The sequence below is a fragment of the Pseudorasbora parva genome, chromosome 8 (genome assembly GCF_024679245.1).
Source record: "Pseudorasbora parva isolate DD20220531a chromosome 8, ASM2467924v1, whole genome shotgun sequence".
Lineage (NCBI taxonomy): Eukaryota > Metazoa > Chordata > Actinopteri > Cypriniformes > Gobionidae > Pseudorasbora > Pseudorasbora parva.
In genome coordinates, this window is record NC_090179.1 from 13,060,686 (window position 1) to 13,086,684 (window position 25,999).

The 25,999-nt window shown below is 38.3% G+C and overlaps 2 protein-coding genes across 5 annotated transcripts in view; both read left to right on the forward strand.

Moving 5' to 3' along the window:
* The window catches only part of tfdp2 (transcription factor Dp-2), a 59,804-nt gene extending 41,287 nt beyond the window's left edge, over positions 1-18,517 (forward strand). For all 4 annotated transcript variants that reach the window (XM_067450143.1, XM_067450144.1, XM_067450142.1 and 1 more), the window contains 10 exons: positions 2,168-2,298; positions 2,516-2,563; positions 4,033-4,065; positions 11,353-11,515; positions 12,257-12,403; positions 12,874-12,942; positions 14,461-14,612; positions 15,048-15,214; positions 17,489-17,531; positions 17,609-18,517. In XM_067450143.1, coding sequence (XP_067306244.1) covers positions 2,168-2,298; positions 2,516-2,563; positions 4,033-4,065; positions 11,353-11,515; positions 12,257-12,403; positions 12,874-12,942; positions 14,461-14,612; positions 15,048-15,214; positions 17,489-17,531; positions 17,609-17,726 — 1,071 coding nt within the window. In that variant the 3' untranslated portion in view covers positions 17,727-18,517. The remainder of the gene's footprint in view (positions 1-2,167; positions 2,299-2,515; positions 2,564-4,032; positions 4,066-11,352; positions 11,516-12,256; positions 12,404-12,873; positions 12,943-14,460; positions 14,613-15,047; positions 15,215-17,488; positions 17,532-17,608) is intronic.
* A 2,949-nt stretch (positions 18,518-21,466) lies between these two features.
* The window catches only part of atp1b3b (ATPase Na+/K+ transporting subunit beta 3b), a 51,234-nt gene continuing 46,701 nt past the window's right edge, over positions 21,467-25,999 (forward strand). The window contains exon 1 of the mRNA XM_067450146.1: positions 21,467-21,826. Coding sequence (XP_067306247.1) covers positions 21,490-21,826 — 337 coding nt within the window. The 5' untranslated portion in view covers positions 21,467-21,489. The remainder of the gene's footprint in view (positions 21,827-25,999) is intronic.

Genomic DNA, 25,999 nt, shown 5'->3' on the forward strand with positions numbered 1-25,999 from the left:
TTGTACTCTATCTTTTAACATGCTTTCAGATGCTCATTGATGTTTATTTCGCGCTGTAACTGGTATTAAGGAGGAAGAGAAGATCAGTTCTCTTGAGCTGATTTACGCCAGAGCGATCTCACGCAACAGCGCCAAAACTGTATTTATGTTTTTGAATTTCATAATAAAATGGATATAATTTGAAATCTGAGACGTTTTTTCATATCAATAGTAACAAAGCACAAAGATTATTGTGATTTATGAAAAGCGTATTGCAACTGCACTCCAAATTATCAACAAAAAATATAACTCAGCACAGTTTCATGTTCAAAGTTTTAAAATGGCAAACAACAACAACCTATAAAAATCAATACTATAAAAAGTTCCACATATTTCAACTTAAGTTTGGTTGCTGCTGTAAATTAAGGATTTTCATATTAGCTGTACAGGTATTTCAGCTTAAATTATATTATAGCTATATATATATATATCTATATATCTATATATAAAATCTAATATGACTATATATGAATCATTTAAGCAATTTCAATGTTCTTCTATGAGTTAATGAAATGTAAAAACATAACTTATTATTCATATAATTTTTTTACAGTACATAAAAAAAATATAAAATGGCTTTTTCTATCAAGTATGTCAGTTTGGGCGTATAAAAATTGATGTTTAGAATTATAAACATTGATAAAATGTTTGTACTTACCTTTACATGTCCTCCTGCAGTGTTAGTCAGAGATGTCCGAAGCTCTGTTTAAATAATCTCATCATAATGAAGTGTCTGTCATTTCACATTAAAGGAACCGCCCGGATTCATTGCTAGACTTGGTTTCTTGCAGAAGTACAACTGGGATATCCAATTTAGACTTTTTGATTGATATTTGCATCACCATTTTCAAATTCAATTCCACAAATACGCAAATCACAATTACAAGTTTTCCAACCTTGCGTCGTAAGGATAGCATTGTGTTAACAGAGACTGACAAATCATATTAAACATTTCATTTTGACATTATGTTATGCACTTATAGGGAGAGGGAAAGCTAGAAAATCGCCTGCAATTGACCACGGGAAAACTTTAATTTAATCATTGTTTTAACTGAATAAATACAATTTTAGTATATTTATTATATTTTTTATTATTTGTTGAATTATTTCATTAGGTGTGTAATGATACACTCATGTCACGATTTGATATATTACTATTAAACTAAATAATACTATTAAACCATACTGTTAAACTAAACGGCATAAGGGTGAGGACATGATGACAGAATTACATTTTTGAGTCAATTTTACCTTATAAATACAGTAAGCTAAGCCTTGGATAAAACAAACTATATCGCGAATCATCATGATTACATGACATTTTCAGGTCGCGATATCTCAAAATGCAATGTATCATTACGTGCCAACTGTATATTTCATGCATCTATTTGGAAAAAGACGGGCCCATCCATAGCTTACAGTATGCAATGCAATATGCCATTTACTGCACATATTGACAAAAATATTTTGTGATCCTGTTTTATTCAACCACAAAGTTTGCCTGTTATGCATTGCATACACACTGCATACTACATATAACGTAGTATGGTAGTGTGCCTTTCCGAATATGTCTGAGGAATAGGAGGAGGATAAATCTTTTGTAACGCAGGGGTGATGGATGAGGATGTCCTTGCTGTGTGGGGCTGCAGGAGGCGTTTTTTCTCTCCCCAGGGGCTGCAGCACACGCTCGTATGTGCAGAGAATCAGGTTAGCAGAGAGGAAGTGAGGAAGGGAGAGAGCTGGATATAAATGGACTCAGGGAGGCCCTCATACCGCCATAGCTCATTTACAGGACGTCTGTTATGTTGGTGTGTGTCAGCAACACTACAATGGAGGTCGCCCAAAGCAAAAAGGCGTATTGTACATAGAAAGCTATCCGTTACTGTAAAGCTATCCGTTACTTATTCTCTTTCATCTCAGTGGCAGTTGTTCACCGGAAGAACACAACCTGGATGCTGGCATCTTTGAATTATGAGGGAGAAACATGTTTTTGTTTTGTTTTTTCTCCACATAAACCTTCCTAAGTGATACTCTCTACCAGTCTTAACCTGTCACCCAACTGTCTTCAGTTATAATTTGCATAACCTTGCAGTGTTTTTTTTGTTTTCTTCTTCTTTTCTTTCTGTAGATTTTAAGCACACCACAGAGAGTGTCGCACCCTGGAAGTATCCTTATTGGCAGCCCGTTTACGCCGCACACAACACCGGTTGCCATGGTTACTCAGGCACACCCTCCCGAGGGCACCGAATGGACCCCGGGGTGAGCCACATGCCCATTTCTCATGCACTGATTTTAATGTGAACGTCTGAAAGCACCCCTACTGATGCTACTGTCCTCATATGAATTGATGGGAAGTTTAAATGTGTTTAACTTTAAAGCTTATATAAGCTGTAGATATTGTACAGATTAAACTTCAAATATATTTTTTAAACTCAGCCATGTGTATTTGTTGACTATCGTGGCCTTCTCTTTCTAGGAACAAAAAAAGGACACATGACTACATTGATTCCTATTATTCAGACAGGTGGGTGTCTGTTTTCATACTGAAAAATATTTTTTCAAGCTACATTTATATTTTTAATATCGTTTAAAAAGATTTTGAAAAACTGATTTCATATGAAAGTGTGTTTATTATGGATACACTGAAATTTCGGCCTCAGAAAATGATCGTCCCCAAAATGGCATTTCCGTTTTTGTTTAGTTTTTTTTTTGTCCGAAAGAGAAAAAAGGCAGAAAACATATATTCAGGGATATAATATACATTGTGTACAAACTCAGCATGTTTAAAAAACAAAACAAAAGTTATGACTGCTGCATATTCACTCTTAAATCGATATTGGTCTGCGCTTCGCTTCATGTAACTGCATCTGCGCGCTGTCCAGTGGGTCACACAGCTTTGCACACAGATTTTCAAGCCCACATCGAATATTCAAGTCGTTTATCCATTTTCTATCCCTGAACCTAAAAATATAAAATCAAGCCGAATTCTAATTTTTCATGTTTTTTTGAGGGTGTGCGCTAGAATAAAACAGATTTTTTTGTTGTTGTTTAAAAGCAGAGGCTCTGTTCTTTCTTTTGTGATTAATGTATGTTCAGAGATCCATACAGCAAAATATTCTGGAGGGCATGAAAAGTGTGAAAATGATCAAAAATGCTTGTAATGGCTGTTAACTTTTTTTTCCAAACGCTAGCAGGAAAGGAGTTAGGAGTTAATGTATAATAGTTTAAAGGGGTGATTCCGTGTTTTTTTTCTAGGCTTGGTTTTGTTAATGGGGCGCAGTATAACATGTCCTAATACTTCTTTTTTTTTTTATGCCGTATTTTTCTTATATTTGCCCTTTATTCCACACCGCTGTCTCCACTGTCCTTTGAACGGCTCGTCTGCTTCCTGCTTCTATGAATCCCATCCCTCCGAAACACGCAATGGTCTTAGATTGGTTAGATGGCCAAATGTAGTTTCCTGTATTTTTATTGGCTGAAGTGCCAAGCACAGGTTGCCGGAAACGCCACACCCCTTATCATTACAGGCAGAAGTCACATCTGCGGAGACTAGCAAGGGTTTATGATGTCACCAACCCGGGAAGAAGCGCGCTGTAGTCCAAACCGGACGTTTTTGTAGGCAATAAACTGCCATAACTTTAAAAGACAATATCTCCGTTTGCAGTGAACTTTCAGCGCTGTAACTTTGCAGATAAGCTCAAGCAGCAACATTACACACTAACTAAAGTTAAAAAAGTGAAATCGCATGCAACCACCCCTTTAATAATAATAATACAATTAGCAACAAAAACTAATCTAAAATAAGAAATTAGTAATTATAAAAAAAAAAAAAAAGTAATATTCTTTTTTCGGTGCATCCAGTGCATCCAGAATTTTCAGTTTCGGTCCAGAATTTTCATTTTGGTGCATCCCTAGTGTTTTTATAATAGAGGATTAGAAAAAAGGGTGATGACAATTGAGCCAAACGTGTAAATATTAAAATGTGTTTTGCAGGGATGGACTGTGTTCGAGTGACTCCTCGTCCAGGTGAGTGATTTGAGTTGGGGGACATTGGGATCTGTAACCACACATGTCTTTAAATGTATGTCCCCATGGGACAAATGTGTATGTGTGTATAAGAGAGAGAAAAAAAGAGCTGTAGTCTCACTAGGATTTATGAGGCTCAGATGTTATGCAGGACAGTGGAAGATCACAGCTGCACACACAGTTGTGTTTCAGAGCCCCTGTGTCCCTAATTAGTTTCTGTTAACATACAAACACACTCGCAAGCCCTGCTTCAGCTGCTTTTCTGTCTTTAATTGAACATTATTAATGGCACAGATGCATCTGTGCTTTCGGCAAGTGTTCCCCTACACTATAGAATGTGTTACTGTAGTGCTTGACTGTTTGATTTGCTGACACTTGTTAAGAAGTTGATAGAAAATCATCACTCATCAACCAGGTTCTTGTTACTTATTTTATGTAACTATAAATATTTTTTATGCTTTGTACACATGCAAGTAGTTCTTATGTTCAGTAAAACAGTACAACCCATGTTTAGAGAGGATTTTTTTGCACTTTTGATAAAAAGGCTACCTTGTTCCAAATGCTTTTGATTGCTTTGAGATAGCAACACAAAATTTGGCTCAGATGTAGTTGACATGATTGTGATTGTCTAAACTTGATTTAATGAGCTTCCATATATACTTTCTAATAATCATCATGTCATCATCAATAATAACAAAATAAATAAATACATTTGATCACTTTTTCTGGGTTTTCTCAGCAGTGATGTAACATTATAACCTCCAAACATGATCAATTTTAAAGGTTTTCTATCAGTTGAGACCATGCACTTGTTTATATCTTGTTTTTCTGTAGAGTTAGAAGCCATTACTTTTAAATATGCCACTTAAGACGTTAAATCATTAAAAAAATGCCTTCAGGGTGTAAGTGGTTAAAGCCGTGCTGACATTCTCAACAACACTGACACGGAAAAGAGGAGAAACATTATGCAACAAAAATCCAGTTACAGTACTTTTTAATCCACAAATCATAAACATTTACCTTGGATTTACTGTAGTAACACTAACCATAAACATGGTATTGTGGCATTAATGTGGGATTTTCATATCAAGTTTTATTATATTATTAATATAGACATCTATTATATATTAAAGAAGTAATGAAATATAGAGCAAATTACTGAATCCAATGGTACATTTTACTAAGACAATTAAAAATGTACCCTTTAAAAATTCGGTTGTTAAAATGTTACAGATGCTACTTGATTGTGTTAATAAAAATATATGTACATCTGCGTCCCAACTCAAGCTACAATGCGTATTTCCAAGAGACAAAACATTTAGGCTAATAGTACTGATATTGTTTTATAAGTGTATATAATTAAGAAGTGTCCACAACTGAATCTGGACCCCTTTAAAAAACCCTGATTTAATTATTTTCACACTGCGCTTAACCCCAGGTTATTGTCATTCTAAACCCCACTCAACCCCTGGTAAAAAATGTTTCACACATGTCATTTAGAAGCAGGGTTTGCACGGCTTTTTACCCAGGGTTATAAAAAAGTCGGCTGTTGCCATCTTGGCAGGACATCACCGCGCGCCACTCCTGGATAACTGGAAATGGGCAAAGAGGCAATACACCTGTCACGCAAGTGGCCACGCCCTTAATTAAGCAGAACTTCATGGCTTAATATAATTTAAATGGATGAGTTATAAACAAAATTATGATACCCTGCTCCGAACAACAGGATTAGCACCGATTTTGCAGCGTTAACCTCTCATTGCGGTGCCAAACTTGCATGTGAAAGATTGGTTTGGAGGGAGCATGAAGAATCATTTTCACACATGAATTGGAACCTCTGAATCCAGACCTTAAGAGACATCCTCTTGATGGAAATAACATTACAGCATTTATTAACAGGTGCATTAATTTTCGGTCCCGATCATGTATTGACAATGCAAGAGTCCAGTGCTCTGTCAAGTCTCCTCCAGCACATCCCAAAGACTTTTAATGAATTTAAGGTCTGAACTCAGAGGTGCCAATTCATGTGTGAAAATTATTCTTCATGCTCCCTCCAAACCAATCTTTCACAGTTTGAGCCGGATGAACCTTGACATTGTCATCATAAAATATGGCCATAATATGTCTTCCTACTCTGGTTGTTTATGAAATTAAAAGCTACACACTCCATCAGTTAGGCTTGGAAGAACTGTTTGCCAAACATATAACTGCAGTATTGGTCCAATCATTGACTCATTTTCCAATTTAAATCCAAGCAGGAACTTTTTTTTTTGTCCGGGCAGTGTATAATATGAGGATGCGCAATGCTAGATTCTTTATGTAAACATGTCGTCATCTAAATACGTAAATATCTGCAATTTTATATTCTGATTTTATGTAGTTATTTCTTGTTTAGGCCCCCATGAATTATTTATAGCATTTCTTTGAATTGCTGACAGTACAAACACAGACACAGATCGTTACCCTTCTGTGACTCTCCTCATTTTTGCTGCATTCTGGCAGATGTGTCTTCTCCTGCGAAAGGTCAGATAAATCTCCCTCCCCCTCTCTTCTCTCTCCACTTCCTCTTTTTTAGCTCTCCATCTTTCCCTCCCTCCCTGCCTCCCTTTTCTGTCCTGAGACTGCATTTCTCTGATGCTGAAACATTCTTCACAGGGGGGAACACATCTCAGCACTGTTGCTAAGCAGAAATCAGTGTGTGTGCATGTATGGTACACACGAGGACCTGTGAGAGCCGCTCGCACGTGTAAATGCGTGTCATACACAGAGCTGCGTGAGAGTCCCTCTTACAGCATTGCAGTACTTCCAGTCAATTAGAGGTGAATTTTGGTGAGCTGGGGGTCTGGAACTAATTTGTTCTGACGACTGAAACCCCAATCAGCCACTACTGCACCCTCCCTTCCCCCGTTCCTCCCGTTTCTCTGCACCTCTCTCCTTCATTGAGCGACAGTTACGTAATTCACCCCACAGTGCAGTTGCGTTTTTTTTTACACAGCATGTGTGAGAGAGAAGGAGAATGAGTGAATTTTCCTCCGGACTATTCCCGTTTGTGTGCTTTGCACACCATCGAACTCTGAGCCATCTCTTTGTTTTAACCCTCACTAGCGCTTGCACGCAACACAGCCCCTGTGGCACAGATGCATTTGACATCAGGCGGTGCATCACAGCATGTGTAACAATAGTGACGCACAGAAATGTTCCCTAACTTATGATCACAGATCACAGTATACTTCAGATTTTATGTTAATGCTAGCAAAATGAGTGGCCTTTCAAAATCAAGCGTATAGCGTTAGTTCTGGCATGTCATGTTAGTCACGCTCATCAGCTGACTGCCAGTTGATCACATCTACCTATAGGAATATGATGCCTATCATCGCATACATATACACTCACCTAAAGGATTATAGGAACACCATACTAATACTGTGTTTGACCCCCTTTCGCCTTCAGAACTGCCTTAATTCTACGTGGCATTGATTCAACAAGGTGCTGAAAGCATTCTTTAGAAATGTTGGTCCATATTGATAGGATAGCATCTTCCAGTTCATGGAGATTTGTGGGATGCACATCCAGGGCACGAAGCTCCCGTTCCACCACATCCCAAAGATGCTCTATTGGGTTGAGATCTGGTGACTGTGGGGGCCATTTTAGTACACTGAACTCATTTTCATGTTCAAGAAACCAATTTGAAATGATTCAAGCTTTGTGACATGGTGCATTATCCTGCTGAAAGTAGCCATCAGAGGATGGTACATGGTGGTCATAAAGGGATGGACATGGTCAGAAACAATTCTCAAGTAGGCCGTGGCATTTAAACCATGCCCAATTGGCACTAAGGGGCCTAAATTGTGCCAAGAAAACATCCCCCACACCATTACACCACCACCAGCAGCCTGCGCAGTGGTAACAAGGCATGATGGATCCATGCTCTCATTCTGTTTATGCCAAATTCTGACTCTACCATCTGAATGTCTCAACAGAAATTGAGACTCATCAGACCAGGCAACATCTTTCCAGTCTTCAACTGTCCAATTTTGGTGAGCTTGTGCAAATTGTAGCCTCTTTTTCCTATTTGTAGTGGAGATGAGCGGTACCCGGTGGGGTCTTCTGCTGTTGTTGCCCATCCGCCTCAAGGTTGTGCGTGTTGTGGCTTCACAAATGCTTTGCTTTAGTCACAATTTTTTGGGCTTTTAGTCAAAGTTGCTCTTCTATCAGCTTGAATCAGTCGACCCATTCTCCTCTGACCTCTAGCATCAACAAGGCATTTTCGCCCACAGGACTGCAGCATACTGGATGTTTTTCCCCTTTCACACCATTCTTTGTAAACCCTAGAAATGTTTGTGGGTGAAAATCCCAGTGATTGAGCAGATTGTGAAAAACTCAGACCGGCCCGTCCGGCGCCAACAACCACGCCACGCTCAAAATGGCTTAAATCACCTTTCTTTCCCATTCTGGCGTTCAGTTTGGAGTTCAGGAGATTGTCTTGACCAGGACCACACCCCTAAATGCATTGAAGCAACTGCCATATGATTGGTTGATTAGATAATTGCATTAATGAGAAATTGAACAGATGTTCCTAATGATCCTTCAGGTGAGTGTATGCAAGAGGCCGACCGATAGTGTATTTTACTGAGAAAGATAAATAGGTTGGCTGATAACCAATTAATCAACCAATAGTTTTGAAAATAGATACTGAATAAAAACAAGCAAGTTTTGAACAAATGTATGCCAGACTTCTCCAAACATTTAGTCCGCTTTAACCGCTTCTGCCCCCTCCACAGTCGACTGCAAGATCCCATTCATTTTTGAGTGCAATACCCACATCTCAAAATCCTGTCAACAACCGTTGGTTACATCCACATTCTACATTACATTATTTTTTTTTAAATAACCTTTTACACTCATGCATGTCACAATACAAAAAAGGTCTGCCACTACTTCCGTTTCATTGCGACTTTAAAATTATGTATAATAGTATATAACCCCAACAGAACCATAGTACATGGGAAATGCACTATATTAATACCTCATTCATTCAAAATGTGTATTTTTTTGTTATCTTAGGTTTTGCAAAGTAACTGCTTTACATTTTTTGTTTTTAGAGTACTAGATGTTATTCCCTTGTTGTCTGTTTTATTTGTGGCACACGTCCACCGTCTCTTTCTCTGTCCCTCATAAATAAATTGAGTGAACGAGTGTGTTTGTATTCATGCAGTGGTAGCGTCGATGTCATGTTGAGTCAGTCACTCACTCTCACACACACATCATGTGTGTGCTTGTTTTCCCACCTCTGTGGGTTGAACTTGACGCATCCTGCAATGAGCTACAGAGACACAACCCAAGGCCAAAGACCCAGTTAAATACGAAACACATATGAAAATGTGCACACACATGAATGCCAGAAGCACAAAGACGTGCGTCACAGCCAGATTGTGTGTGTGTGTGTGTGTGTTTTGGTTATTGAGTGTATATACTGTAAATAGATTAACACACTGGAATAAACAAATAACAAATTGATATGATGGGTTTAAACATGAAATATAGGATGAAAAGTGAAACACATATCTACTATTTGTAGCGTGCAAGGTGTCTCCGCCTGTACTCAAGGCACGCTACTCTCAAACGTCGTCTACAGTTACAGAGCTGAGTTTGCTGGTTCACAAAACCACTTTAAACAACAGCCCATCATAAAACTTCCTGAGAGTGCGTGTGTATATGAGAACTCAAAGGTACATGGGGTATGTGTGACCATTAATCTCTTCCCCAGACATGCTTTTGGAATACACATTTTGCCTGCTGGGAATTATTGGACACATATTTACAGTTGCAAATTTTGTTAACTTTTCACCCCTAAATTGAAAAAAAACAACAACCTCATTTATGTTTTAGATGAAGAAAATGGAGACTAATTAAAGGGATAGTTCACCCAAAATTTTGTCATCATTTAGTTACGCTCAAGTTGTTCTTTAGTTCATCATTTAGTCACCCAATTGAATATTAATTTCTTTTTTCTGAAGAATGTTAAAAACAAGCAGATCTCGGCCTCCATTGACTACCATAGTGGGAGGAAAAATACTATGGTAGTCAATGGAGGCCGAGATCTGCTTGGTTTCAACATTCTTCAGAACAAAGAAATTAATATTCAATTGGGTGACTAAATGATGAATATTTGGGTGAACTGTCCCGTTAAGGGGCTGTTTACATTAAATGTTTTCAAAAAATGTATGTTTTAGCCATTATTTTACACATTAAAACTACACTGTGTAACTTTTTTAGTTTATTCTTAGCTAAAAACACTTAGTTCTTTCAAAAACATATGTGCTCATTAATGTATATTTACTTCTTTCAAGTAATAAAGTATTTTCGTAAGTTTATGATTTGCCATTGAAAACATACGGGTGAGGGGTTCGAATGCCGGTCGCCATGTTGTCCCTCCATCTTGAAAGTACAGTAGCCAAAGAGGGACATACCCGTAAATTCAAGCTTCGCCTTTCACGTTTTAACACTCGATGGCACCGTGTTGAATGTGAAGAGGGGGATTGCCATGTTAATCTTGAACTAAATCGGCCACCGTAGGAGTTAAAACGAAATCGGAATTGAGAGGAACAGAACATTCACTGGATGGTCATATACCTTTGCACCGCTAGATGGGGGGAAATATCACACAGTGTAGCTTTAAAGGCATTGTGTGGGCCTGAAAGCGCAAACTTCTGAAAAACGAGTTTCAAAGCGCAAGTTTTTGAAAACAATACCGTTATCATCTCAGTGTAAACTAAAAAAACATGAAATTTGTGAAAACAGTGACATCATACGCATTTGTATTGCATGTTCAGTCTACAGGCGCTAAGTGTTTCTTTACAAAGTGGCATTGCCGACTACTGGCCTGGCAGCAGAATACAGTGTTTATAATCATTTTCTCGGATCCATGTGAACTGGGAACGTTTTGACAATGTTGACGCCTGTACACGGAAAACTGCAAAGGAATAACATTTGTTTTGTGTAAATGTACCCCTAGTATCAATGTTTTATAATAGTATTTTTTTTTTTTTTGTAATGTAGATACAATACATTTATTTTTAATTAAAAGCAAACCAGAATTCATCATTTATATTTGTGTGTGTGTGTGTGTTGATTTGTTGGTTTGCTTTTTATTAAAAAATGAATGCAACATCTTAATATTACTAATCTTAACAATATTTATTTTCTTTTTGCTAAATATTTCTTAATTTTACATTTGGTGCCCAAGTATGAAGCGTACAAACTCTGTCTTTCTCTCTGTCTCTGCAGTAAGAGAATGAAGAGGGCAGATAAGAACGGTAAAGGCCTGAGGCACTTCTCCATGAAGGTTTGCGAGAAGGTACAAAAGAAAGGCACTACGTCTTACAACGAGGTAGCCGATGAGCTGGTGGCCGAGTTCACCCACGCCAGTAGCCTAATGCCTGCCGACTCGGTGAGTGTCACAAGATTGTGATATGACTAAGCTTGATTCCTAATTGTGGTCAGTTTTTACTGTTGATCATACTAATGTTTAGAGATAATAAAAAAAAAAACATACCACAAGTATTACATTTGGGTGCATAACTTTTTACATAATTTTACATAATGCTTTTTTACAGGGTCATTTTTTTTGTAGATCAATATCAAATGGCAATCACTTACTCAGTGTATGTTTACACAGGATAATAATACAGAGCTGGACCGATAAAAGATGTTAAAGTTCTACAGGTTCCTCCTGTGGCCTCTCATATTAATATAAGCTGTGATTTATCAGTCTGCGGTTTATGAAGAACGTTAAGCACTTCCTGTAGTCCTGCACAATGTCCACCTCTCGTCTGGCTGTATCCCAAAACCCTAAACAGGAACAGACACTTAATGTAGATCTCGTATAATATCTCTTTATAATGAGAGTTTGGGTTTGGGTTTGGACCGCTGGCATAAAGTATAATCATTGCATAAGGACTGTTTCTACCTGGAGTGAGAGTGGCGTGTTATGAATATTATCTGGTATTAGTTCTGACAGTCCACCTGATATTTCCTGGACTGAAGTTTTAAGCTCTCTGCCCTGGTGGAATGCTAAAAGTTGAAATTAAAAAAGACTTTAGCACAGACGAAAAGAGTTTAGGGTACGACTGGACTGGATTATTGCACATCTCCATGTGCACTGATAGAGGGTGTGTGTTTGCACTTGCAGCAAGCGTATGACCAGAAGAACATCCGCCGGCGTGTGTATGATGCGCTCAACGTGTTGATGGCCATGAACATCATCTCCAAAGAGAAGAAGGAGATACGCTGGATAGGCCTGCCCACTAACTCAGCCCAGGAGTGCCGCAACTTAGAGGTGGGTGTGTGTGAAAGACAAATTCACTATCACAAATGACCTTCGCATTCATCCCAATGAAGATATGTACTTTTCAAAATCTTGTATAAATGCTAGTGTCCATTTATTGATTTGCATATAAACCCATAAATGTATTTTGTTGGATAGTTGTCAGCATTTTGTAATGCATATGAACATATTTGCTGATGATAATAAAATTAGATGTATTTCCTTTTTTTTTTTTTTCTGGGACATCAATTATTTGTTCTTGTGCAATAGAGGTCCATACTAGTCTAACCTGACACCATCTGTTAGTGTCACATCTGTGGCTGCCTGACAGACAGAAACAGAGGGTGAATAGAGGATGATGATGGAGAGGAAGGGTGGGTGGGGGGAGCAACAGCTTACACACTTTATCTGTTTGTTTCTGTACTCCAAATATAGATATACATGACAGATATGTACATATTTTCATGTGTGTGTTCTTTCAGCTGGAAAAACAGAAGCGTTTGGAAAGAATCCGACAGAAAAGAGCCCAGCTAGAGGAGCTAATATTACAGGTTTGTACCACACCTGTTTGTGTTTGTATGTGTGTGATGTTTTGGTAAGAAAGCTCTCAGACCTCGCAGCAAAAATTCCAAACCCCACTACACATGGGAATCATCTGTAGAAAAGGAATTAAACGATTCTCATTCAGATCCCACTTAACTATACTGTTAATTTATCATTTAACTCTTCATTTATCTATCTATTTTAGTGCCTGAGGAAGCTCCGACCAATATAAGTACAGTTGTTCTGTTCATTTGTAGTTGGGCGTAAAGAAAGTAATGACTTCGTCATCGGAGGACTTTTTCCAGAAATAAAATAAATAAATCTCTTGTCTCAGGGGGAGATATGAGGGGTGGAGGACGATCATTCGAATATACTCCAGGGTTTCTACTGATACAAAGACATTTTCTAATCGCTGAAGTAACCCTTTAATTCGCATAATTTTTTTTCTGCATATTTTTTCTTCAATTGCAGCTCGTTGAGCTCTCTCGGCCACCGTAGTGTTTACATTAATTTTGCATCATAAAAGCACTTGCAAGAGATGCAAATGTAACTGCTCACACGGAGTCATACACAGTCACATGCCGCGAGCGTTAGACACAAAGTGCATCTGAGCATTTGAAAGCAGCCGTCTGTCAGTAACGAAGTTTAATGTATTGAATATATATATATATATATGCCTACAGCATTCTTTTTGCGTGTTTGTGTGCAATTGGAAAAGCAGAAAACAACTATCTCTAGTGTACACAAGTGTCAGTGTGAATATACAGGGAAGAAACAAAAAAAAGTGATTCTGAATAATTTATTAGAGTATTGCGATCCATCAGCTATTTTTTTCTTCAAACCCAAAAAATATATCAGCAACTTGAAACTCAAAATCTGCTCAATACATTTCTTTGTCCAATTAGTGCCATTACCAGCCTCAGGAGAAGAGAAGAATAGATGAGTAAAAGCAGTAGATGAGAGGGGGAAGGAGACATAAACTGTGGCCAGCTGTGGAAAAGCAGCAATCTTCTATTATTGATTAATTTTTTTAGAGTGAGATGAGACCGTTTTCCATCTCCTGCTGTCAATTTAAAGCCCACAAACAGATTCTCAGGAAATCACTGTGGTGTGTTTGTGTTGCTGTGTGACATTACACCAAAAGTCTGTACTATAGATGAGTGTAAGTGATATGACGTGTAATGCAACAGATCATAGTGATGAAGGCCGTGATGCGTGGATGGATCAGATAAGGCCTTGATCCTGGTGGGATATTGATCAGGACTTGCACTCCAGCAGGTTAGGAGTTGGGAGGGCTGCTGGAGCGCTAAATTAAATGCATTGGCTTGGTTGTAGTCTTTGACCAACCCCCACAAATCCCGAGACTGACATGAGTTAGCATTTGTGTGCGCATGTTAGTGCTACGACTACACAAAGCTTTTTATTTATCAACACACTGACTGATTTAACATTAATAAGTAGGCCCTTCGGGGCTGAAACGGTCTGTGTACATGTGTGGTGAATTGTGCATCTCTTCCCGTGAGCAGCAGATCGCCTTCAAGAATCTGGTGCAGAGGAACCAGGCCAACGAAGTGTCGTCCCAGTCAACTCCCCCTCCAGGATCTGTCATTCAACTTCCCTTCATCATTCTCAACACAGACGTCCGCACCATCATCGACTGCTCCATCTCGAGTGATAAGTACGAGATTTCTCTTCATTTCTCATCTGTTGAAATATCCTCCACATGGTGAAAGAGCACAATATTACTGTTGTACTGCATTTTATATCATTTTAGCATTTGTTTGAACTTATTTTTAGCATTATTTTTTGTATTGCTGTTTTTAATTAAGTTAATTTAACTTCCAAAGCACAAGCGTATGTAATTTCATTTTCATGGTTGTGATAGGAAGTCACAACGTTCTTTTCTGCAAACTGGTTCTTTCAGACAGTTCGTTTCAGTGAACCGATTCAGTAATTTGTTTACGTAATCACGCAATGACGTCAAGCATACAGCATTTTATTATCAAAGGAACCCAAAAATGGCGTGAGACGCGAATGTTTTACATGTCTTTAGTGAATAAATTAGTCTTAATCGGCACTTTTACCTAACACACAAACTCATTCCTCCAAACAGGTGTGAATACCTTTTTAACTTTGACAACACATTTGAGATCCATGATGACGTTGAGATTCTGAAGCGGATGGGCATGTCTTTGGGGCTTGAGAATGGCACATGCTCTCCAGAAAACCTCAGCGTGGCCAAATCTTTAGTGCCCAAGTCTATGGAGGCTTATGTCACCAGTAAGTATCTTCATGTCACACTTCTGATTAATGTTCCTTGAAAACCTAATTTTCAAAAAAAACTGCTGAGTGTATGACATCCTTTCTCTGTTGTTTGTGTGAATGATTGTGCCTGAAAGGATCTCACAAAACATCATCACCGTAGGTCTGATAGATAATAACATATAGTTTGAAATATGGAGGACCAAATTACTCAAAATTAAATAATTAAAAAAAATAATTAATTCAATGAAACAACAATTAAATGTACCTGTTTATTCTGAAATAAATAAAGAAATAATTAAATCATGTATTTATTAATTTAATAATTAAATAAATAATTTAATTAAATATTAAATAAATAAATTTATCTATTTATTTTGTAAAATTACATGAAATTGTTTAATATATTTCAAAATTATCTCTTCCACACACACCATTGCTGTTTAAAAATCTATTTTTCCATTATTTAATGTGCTTTTTCAAAAAGACGTTTTTCATAATATATGCTGCATTTACGAATGATGCCTATTTGACGAATCATGCATTTCCAAAGCACCATTTTCCCAAAGATTTTTTTTCATAATAATAGAGGACATTTCACAAATGCCAATCAACAGGCAGTGGGCGGAGCTTGGCGCTGATTGGTTTGAAGAGTTAGAGACGTTAACGTTAGAGCGTTATCTACAGATCAAGCATAATAACAGAAACAATAAATAATCTTGGAAAGTTTCATCGTGTTGAGTGTCGTAACCGAACGCGACAGTTTAAAGCTGAATGGAGAGTGACTGACAGCCGCAGTGGAGGGAAGCATTGACGTGAACTAATCTGTACTCGCATTAAACGATGGAATGGCTTCAGAACACTTATAATATAGTGCACGAATCGTTGATGCTTTATAAGGTTTTTGTGCCGTTTGTGGGGCGCTGGGGCTTAACAATAACACAGAATATTATATGCACAGTATCGAATTTGGATCGGTCCTGTCTGTCCGATACCCGATCCGGCAAATAATGGCAGATCGGAGCCGATACCGATCCCGAGTATCGGATCGATGCATCCCTAGTCATAATGTTATGCCTGCTTGATGTGTGTTATGCCTGCTCGATGTGTGTATATATATATATATATATATATATATATATATATATATATATATATATATATATATATATATATATATATATATATATATATATATATATATGATTTTGTCAGGATCAATAAACTGTTCCGTTCAAAAAAACAAATTAAAACAATTTTTTTTTCTGACTTATTTAATAGCTAAATCATTTCTTTGTCATAAAAAATGAAATTATATAAAATAAATGTTCATGGACAGGTAAGGTATGGCCATTATTTTTCTCAATTGGTACAGTTGTTTTTGTGCAAGCATACAGTCCCTGACAAAAGTCTTGTCGCTTGTGTACAAATTGACCTTAAGTACCGCTGAAATATATTTCTAATCAAGATTTTTTTACAAGAAATGGCTCATTTTAATCCCACCAGCTTTTGTGATAATGTTTCAGTGAAAAACTAAACTTTCAAAAAGTATTCTAATATTCACAGCTTGGTAAAGCCCATTGAGTCAATTTTTGCAAAGACATAAGTGTTGTCACCTTGTCATATGAGCTTCCCCTGTGACTAATAATGGATCAATTAGGTCTCAAGTTTGTATAAAAAGAACCCCAGTACACTAGACCTTCACATCAACTGCAACTAGACCTCTGCAAACATGCCTAATATTCACCCTGAGACTAAAGTTTTGATTATCAAGAGGCTGAAGACCAGATCCACTGCTGATGTGGCAGACACCTTCAATGTGTCTCAGCGTCAAGTACAGAGGATAAAAAAAAAGATCTGAAGAAACTGGAGACGTTTTTGACAAGCCCAGGTCAGGCAGACCCCGCAAGACAACTGCTCGAGAGGACCGTTTGTTGGCTTAAAAATCGAAGGCCAGCCCATTTTCCACTGCAGCAGAGCTCCACGAGACCTGGTCACCTGAAGTCCCTGTGTCAACCAGAACAGTTTGTCGGATTCTGTCTCGAAATGGCCTTATAATATCAGGTTAATATCAGGTATTTCTAGAAAATAGATAAGCGACAAGACTTTTGTCAGGGACTGTACTTGCCTCTTGCACATCAGTCACTCGCTTTAACCTCCAGCCACAGATTTCCTTCCTGTTCTGTGTAAACACAGCGAAGTGTCTGTCAAGATGCTGTCTTAATAACGTTAATAAAAGGTTTTTAGTTTTACATCTAATGTCTAAATCAACATGTGTTTCTGTCCCAACAGACATGGCCAGAAATTCCAACAGAACCCCTCTCAGCCACATAAGGTATGTTGAGCAACATAGCATCTCCTCATTTTCCTTTGAGTTGATGCTGAGATAACACCATCTCTCTCTGTCCACAGTCACAGCAGCACTGCCCCTTCACACACCTCAGAGTCTCGCGGCCAGACACCCAGCTCCTTCAACGAGGAAGAGGACGACGAGGACGAAGACGACGACAATCCCTCTTCCCCAGAGTGATGGTCAGGATGGGGAGGAACGCTACACAGGAAATAAGCTGCCACTCCTCTCTGTATTACCATATTTTTAACATCCCTCCCAATTTGGTTCTTCCTCTTTCCCAGTTGGGCACAAAACGCCAGCGGTCTTTGTCTCCAGGGGAAACGGTTAACTGTACTTCTGTGGTGCTTTTCAGGCTAGAGAGCCACATAGAGGGGAGCGATTAAGTGAAGGTTAACAGATGCCTCGCGTACCTCCGTTCTCTGCTTCCTCTCCAGAGGACTTTCAAATTCTTTCCAAAAATGTATTTATTTCGGTCATATTGGAATATGACAGTATCTGCTTAGTCCAGTGGGCTAGTGCCACTTTATTTTCTTCTCCGTGGGGATCGGAAAGCAGCATTCTGATCTGTTCACCGATTGGAAGGACTTGACATCCTTGCATTAAAAAATGGAAAATGTTCTTTTTTATAGGTTGATTCTGTGTCATATTGTTGTGTTGTATAGTTTATTCCTTGTCATTCATCACAATAGTAGGATATTAAAATATGGATGGTTGACATCTGCCGTTCCGGGTTCAGATAGCTTGCAAGCACGTTAGCTCAAGCTGATTGAATGTTGTCTGTTGCGAGATGTAGTCTTGTTGTGAGTGATTTAAAAACATGTTTCTGTTTGAATTGAGAGTGGCCGAAGGAAAGGAAACAGCCCTGATCCACTCAGGTGTGCATTTTAAACCAACTCAACTTATGAATATGAATTTTGGTTTGCAAATGTAACTGTATGTACATGTATACATATATAAACATATACTTTTGGTTACCTCTGGTGTGGTGTGGTCTAGAAAAAAACTGAATACTTTAAAACCATAATATATGGTATTATTCAAAATACAAATATTTAACCTTGACATTCAAAAATGGAAATCATTTCAGCAGTAATGTAATTTGAAGGAGTAGTTTAGTGGTAAATTACACCAAATTAACCTCAAGCCATCACACTTGTGATTCTTGAGATAAGGGACAAAACCTGTTTTCGATTTAAAAAAATAAAAACTAACACAACATTAAAAACTGGTATTTTTTAGACATAGGTCTCAAATAATGAACCATGTAAGGGAACACTCCATAACTTAATTTGTGTGTCCGTCAGACACTAAAAAGCATGCAAATTTAATTGAATCTATCCAAAAACAATGTCAAATCTTCAGTTATGTAATGCTGGTTTTCAGGGTAACACTTTACAATAAGGTTTCTTTGGTTAATGCTAGCCTGACAAGCCCCACATCAAGATATTGGGTCTGGGAACACACCGGTGGAAAGGCTCAATCCGGAGAGCGGGATGAACCTTTATTAACCCCGGGAGCCACGTGGAGTACTTTTATGATGGATGCACTTGAGTGTTTTTTTTTTATTTTAATTTTGAAGCGAACTAATCCTTTAAAACTTTGTAATTGCTGGGTTATAAAAAACATGTGCTGTAATGGCAATTTAACAGATTTGAAGTATTCTTGAACTGCATTGCACATCTCCTTAAAGGGGCTATATGTAAGCTAATGTGTAAAGCAAAACAAAAGCAAAAAAACAGACCTTCGCAGACCTAGGTTATCAATGTAAAGCCTGCTGACTGATTTTATTTTATGTGAAGGGCTTTTTTGCCGCGAAAATCAAAAGGACTTTAAGACATGCTCTCTAGAGACTCTCTTCTGCTCTAACACGTGAAATAAATGATATATTTAGGAAAACTGCGAAAGGCTCTGCGGGGTAAAAGGCTCCTTTGATTTTATTTTCCTCTAAAGCTCTAGATGGCACACAATCTTGCCAAAACACTTTCCCAAACATCCGCTTTTCAAGATGCACGTGGACATTTGTCTGATCCTTTGTGATCACAGAGAGCAGCATAAAGTTGATTCTGTGCTAATTTGATCTAATATTTAATGTTTTTTAAAATGTTGTAGATTTAAGCAGCAAATAAGAATCACTAAAATTATTGAATATATTTTGAGATAAAAGTCTTCTTAATGATTTTCAGTTTTGTTCAATGTAATTAAAGCAACAGTTTTTCAATAATGGAAGATTATGTAAAAGTGTGGTATTTGTGGTAAAAAGCGTCCCTGCTGTTGAGACTAAAGGCACAATAATTAACATGATAATAAATATCTGCCTGACTTTTACATTTGTTGACATGGCAGATTCAGGTGTGAAATATATATTAAGTTGGGTTTCCACCTTAGAGATAATCACCATATTTATAATGAAACTCATATTTAAGAGATACTATTTAAACTCAGTGTAAATAGCAATAAATCATTAAAAAAGTTATTTACACTAAGTACAAACAGCCATAGATGCTGTTTACTACGTGCAAATAGTTATATATTGTATTATTTACACCATGTAAAAGTAGCCGTTTTTTGCAATATGTGCATAGTAACTAGATGCTATTCCTCAGTAGGCCTATGTTTTTATCTTAACAGGATACAGTAATAACAGAGTGTATATTATTATTTTTATTTAAATTATTAAATGAATGTCTTAACGGGACAATAAAAGCCCTCCCTAACCCTACCCACTAAATGCTTTTATTATTATTAAACATTTCATTAGGCACTTTATTTCCACATTTTGAGTATTGTCTTATTTATCGTTGAAAATAAAGGCCTTTCCGATGTGATGTGATGAGAAAAGAAAGAAGAGCAAGCTCGGCAAAAGGCGGATTTAAACCCAGGTTGATCGCGTCGAAACATTGATCCATTAGCCATACGCTTTACTGACTGTGCCACTGAAGACGTTGAATTATGACCTGTGTTTTTAAATGTGGTTTGGCACAGCCAGGCATTGTGTCGGCAATTTGAATAAAGAGGTGCAAGCAGATCCACAGAGCTGTGATCAGATGCTTTCCTAACTGCTGTTTTCTCACCGCTGTCATTTTTGTTGTGTTTATGTCGTTATTGAAGTTCACAGTTTATATAACATTTAGTTTGGAATTATTTTATGTGATTATTCCGAAATATTTTATGTAATTATTTTAATATTGCCACTCCCACTAATTGTACTCCTTTAGAGTCAAGAAGGTTAAAAGGCACTGATATAAAAGGGATCAATTATAATGATTGATTCATGTTCAAAGAGTGTCAAATCATGAATTATATCCTGAAACTTAATTCTGCTGTGGTACAAAGTTTCCATATTCAGTCTCTATTTGTGTGGGGGTGGCGGGGTCATATAATCACCAAAAAACAAAAATAATGAGGAAAAAATGTCATTGTTGAAACACTGTGCCATAAAAGATAACACAGATCAGATGTCTTTCTCAAGCCAAATAGGCAAACAGGCGGCTACATCGATCAAAACACACTCTCACTACATGTGTTGTTTGTTTTTTACATGAACGATTCATTATCTTAAATTTAGTTATGAGCATTTGCAAGAACATCTGTAAACGTGTCAAAATCAGTTAGAATTACATCAAACTAAACATCCAATACCATATGTTTGGTGTTTTTGTATGAGTCTGTGTTAAAGTAGTAACGTGTAGTTTTACGCTTTAAGTCTAGCTGGAAGTCATTAAACCATGATTTACTGTGACAACTTACCCCAGCGGAAATACGCAATACCTTTTTTTGTCGAGTCAAGATGCCTACAAGAAAAGTATTCAACCCCAACCTGTGTAAGAGTCACAGAGTGTAATATCTAGCCCCTGACTCTGTGCGACTGTCCCGTGCAGCGCAGTATACAAACTACGTGGCGTTTCGGTAAATCTTGTACAAATTATGTTGAACACGCTTCATGCGGCTGCTGGAAATGCGGCGCGCCTCTACTGCGCATGCGTCACAGCGCAGTTCAAACGCTGCTAGTGGAGAGCCCGAGCGACGGACGGACTGCTGCAGTCTCGAGCCGCGTGGAAAGACTGCACACCTCATTTATTTCACAACACGAAGGAGGCAAGCCCGAATCAACGCGTTTTTGATTTGTCTTCATCCATCGTTCTCAAACTGGTTTATTCATCCCGTTCACACCATGGCCAACAAAGAGGAGAAAGCTGACGAGAAACAGTCGAGTTGGAAAGATTTTATCTACAACCCACGGACGGGGGAATTCATCGGGCGCACCGCGAGTAGTTGGGGTAAGTAAGCGTTTTGGTTTTTGACAAGTGTCAATTGCACGCCCTTAACTGATGTTCGTGCACCACAAAAACATGATAGAAATGCGTTTTGTGACACGCAAAATGTGAGATTCAATGGCTACACCAATGTTCCCGTCCGAATTGCCCCATATGCAATTGATTCACAAATACATTTCTATCCCAGAGAACTGAGCTTTACGGTGTTCCTCGCGGTCCGTTACTATGTGTCAGCATGTGCATTTCACCATGCATCAGATCTGCGAGTTTCCTTGAGATGCAGCAATGCAAAGCCAATAGGCTAATCTCCGCATTTAAAACTGACCATTTAGACCATATCCATAAACCGAGATGCCTGTAGAAAAGCACTGGTTAATCGACCGCACATCCTCTTTATAGAAACCACAAGTCAGCTAAAAAGGTTCCTGTTTAAAAAAAAAAAACCCCAAAACATTAAAGGGGTCGTTTGGATATGTTATTTCATCCAAGACTAAATATGATTCTGTTCGCTGCGATATAAGAATATTACCATAATTACTTAATACGGTTGCTAAATCAAAACACTTTTCGAGCGTTCGTCGAAAATCGCGGTGTTCCGTGATTATCCGTGTTTTAATTTAACAGCATGGCAGATATTCCTCGGGTCTGTATCCTGCAGTTTCGCATGAGGCTCGAGGTCTATGAATAGCTTTCCTGAATGTCATCACCAGTAGGCCTGTCACATTAGATGTGAAATGATGTGTTAAAAGAATAATGCGTTCGCTATTACGCGTCAGTTATTCGTAACTTGATGAGTGGCGAACTCGCAGGTGCCTCGTAACCTCTCCTTCGGGGTTCATTTAATGTCTCTAGTTTTGTTTTACTAAATTTGTGAAATGCTCGTCACGCAAAAAAAGCAGGGAACGAATACCATCGTTCGCATGCAAAAAAAAAGGACATTTAAGCGATTAGTCGCAGCGGTATTCGGCCGACAAGTATCAGTGCGGACATTCACTTGGAATGTTCCGGCTGTCAATCATTCACGGCCGTGGTGACGTAGCCTCCGCATTCATTCGATATGCAAATTATCTTTGCTGTGGCTTGAGAGGATGAGAGGAAATTTCCACATCCCTTGACACAATTGGTTCACTGAGGGTGTTTGAGGAGAAGATGCGTTCTGTCCTCTTATTTGAGAGCACTTAGATATATGGACCGTCTTGTATTTAATACATTTTCTTTTAGAAAGGCTTGTTTTTGCAATGCAGTTTGTGTGTATATTCTCCTCAAAGCTGTAAAGTGTCCTTAATTATTGGTGGGGGTGGGGAGCAATTTCTTAAAAACCCAGTTGCTTAGTAACCGGCTTTGCATGAAACTATTTCCTTGTAGTTATGCGCCTATGTAGTTATGCGTCCGTGATGCTAAACTCTGCAGTACCTCTTCTTCTCTGGGATGGGTGTTCCTTGATGTGATGCATGAGCTCGCATTCGCCCCTCCTCTCCGTCTTCCTCCCTTTCCTCTCAAGGTCAAACTGGTTCCCCGCAAGCTCCTGTACCTACAGGCCTCTTGAAAGAAATCAATTTAATTCAGATGAAAACGGTCACCGGCCTTGAGGGATACGATGTGTTATACTGATCTTTATTCATGGTGCGAAGGCCATCGCTGCTTGCAGCTTTAATGGGGCTTGGGATTGCTTTACAAAATGAGGCCTGGTCATTCTGCATATCTGGGCTTTTTCTTCTAGGCCCGTGTTCATGTATTCACAAGAATTGCTTGTATTAGCGGTCGACCGAGGCTTGAATGAGTTTCTAGAGAGCCTGTAGTTCTCATGTTGGATCAGTGCTATATCTTCCTTTTGTTTGCAATTTGTATGCCTTGCACATTTATTCATTATTCATCATTGTTCTCTGAAATGTTTGTGAATTCTGCTTGTCTGATAAGTTGAAACGGCTAACGTCGTTTTTTTTAAATTGCGAGAATGACAATAATCTTGCTGCTTGTGTCAGTAAGAATGGGTTGACAATTGCAAACCAACTAGAGATGCTTTTCCATGCATGCCATCGTTTTGATGTCTAGTTGGAATTACTATCATTTCCTGCTTTGCGATTAAAACATAGCATTTGATGAAAGGAAAATCTAAATGTATATGTGCGCAAACTGTTATAAATGTAAGTAAATGCTTAGTAAATAATCTATTTTAAAATATTTAAAAGTAAGTGTAACACTAATTATTTTAAATTCTAAATATATGTGCGGTCAAAACGAGTCATCGCATCCAAAATAAGTTTGCATTTGTGTGTGGTTAGTATATTTATAAATATTCACATGCATATATTTAAAGAAATACTGTATATGTATAAATGTTATATATGAACAACACATTTTTCTTAAATGTATACCTTTATGATGTGTATTTATCATAATTATACACACAGTTTTTTTATTTATGAATATATTAATAATAATAAACATTTCACAAGCTTTTTTTGTGTGTGTGTGTATGTGAACACACAATTACTTCAAAAACACATACATTTTTATATAATATATATGCACACGCACGCACACACATAATATTTGATTTATTATGTCCATCAGGGAGCATCCCATAAAAATTGTCCAAGGTCAAATGAAATGATGATTCTACCATTTATTTATTTTTGACTTCTTCTTCTTCACTTCTCCAACGGTTGCAGCGAGTCTGCAGTATTCGGGTCCCAGAGCGACCTGTCCACAACTAAGTAATTGAAAAAAATGTACACATAAGAGTAACCGTTTTGGTTCCCGGGCTGCTCTTACGTTTCCCGCGGGGACGGGAAGGAGACTGAGAGTGATGGAGGAAAGGCTGGCTAGTGAAGAGATAAAAGGATCAGGCTGGAGTTAATGGACAGGCCTGGCTCAGCGAGACATCCGCACCCTGGTGCATGTCCGTTTGGATTAGCCCAGATTAACGCTTCCCAATCTACTGTTGACCTTGCTTGGGTTAGCTATCACGCTAATCTGTCCACAGATTCTTGGATTTAGGTAATGCGGTATGATGAGCCTCGAGCTGCGATCCTCAAACGGCTGGAATGATCTCAGGATATGTTTACCACAGGCGGGTTAAACTGATGAAAGGGAATGTTGTCCTCCATTAGGAGACCAACCATGTGGCGGTGATGTTTCATATGCAACAATGACCTATTTTCTGCATTTCATCAATGACATTTCTTGGTCCTGTTCGCCCCATTAACACGGCCTTGAAATGAAATTTGAGTGTGTGTGTTCAAGCATGTTTGGCTTGAGGTTCACAACGTAGTAATTGAGGAGCTGCACAACAGTGGCTTTTCATTCACATTTAAAATCGGGGAGATGGTCATTTCATGAGCCGTTTCAGTTAAAGGAACAGTTAGCTGAAAATGAAAAGCGCTCGTCATTCCAAATGTACTCTTATTTTGTTCATGGAGCAGGAAAGGGCCGATCATTTTTATCAGTGATGTACCAAACTTTGGGCAAAAATATTTGATCAAAAATGTATTGCCCTAAAGGGTGAAATCAGTACATTCCAGTTTGAGGGAAATATAGGCTAATATAATTTTAATAGGCGCGGACAGGCGGCGAATGCTGCCGCCGGTGTGTGTGTTCGAATTTTAAAGGCACGGCACATCCGGTGCGAAGCTCAGCGCCCTTAAAGGGATCGCTCAGGGCTGCGCCACATCTTTTTAACACTGCCTGCGTCTCACTCTGCTCCCTAGTTCAGTAGTCAGGACACTGATTAGGACGTAAGTCAATGGGCTGACTCCCTGATCAGTGCCCTGGCTACTGAACTAGGGTGCAGATTGAGACGCACCCTATTAATATTGAGCACCCCCATATTGCCAAAATGGTATGATCCTCGTTTCATAACACCCGCGAAGATTCGACCGTGAGATCGGTGGTCGAATCCGGTCCCGCATATCGATGCATCGAATCTTCGACTATGAGGGGCCACCCCTAATCGTTTCAAACAACATAAAGGATTCATGATGATATTTTAAATTTGGTGGTGAATTATTCCAGTTATCCATTCTATTCTTCATTATCATCAGTAATCAGAAGATTTACGGGGAACTTTTTCTGTATAGATGTGGTTATTGTTTGCTGTATTGAGGAGAATTGCATAAAACATTTTCAAAATGTATCCCTATAGTGCTACAAATTACATAAAATAACAGCAATAAA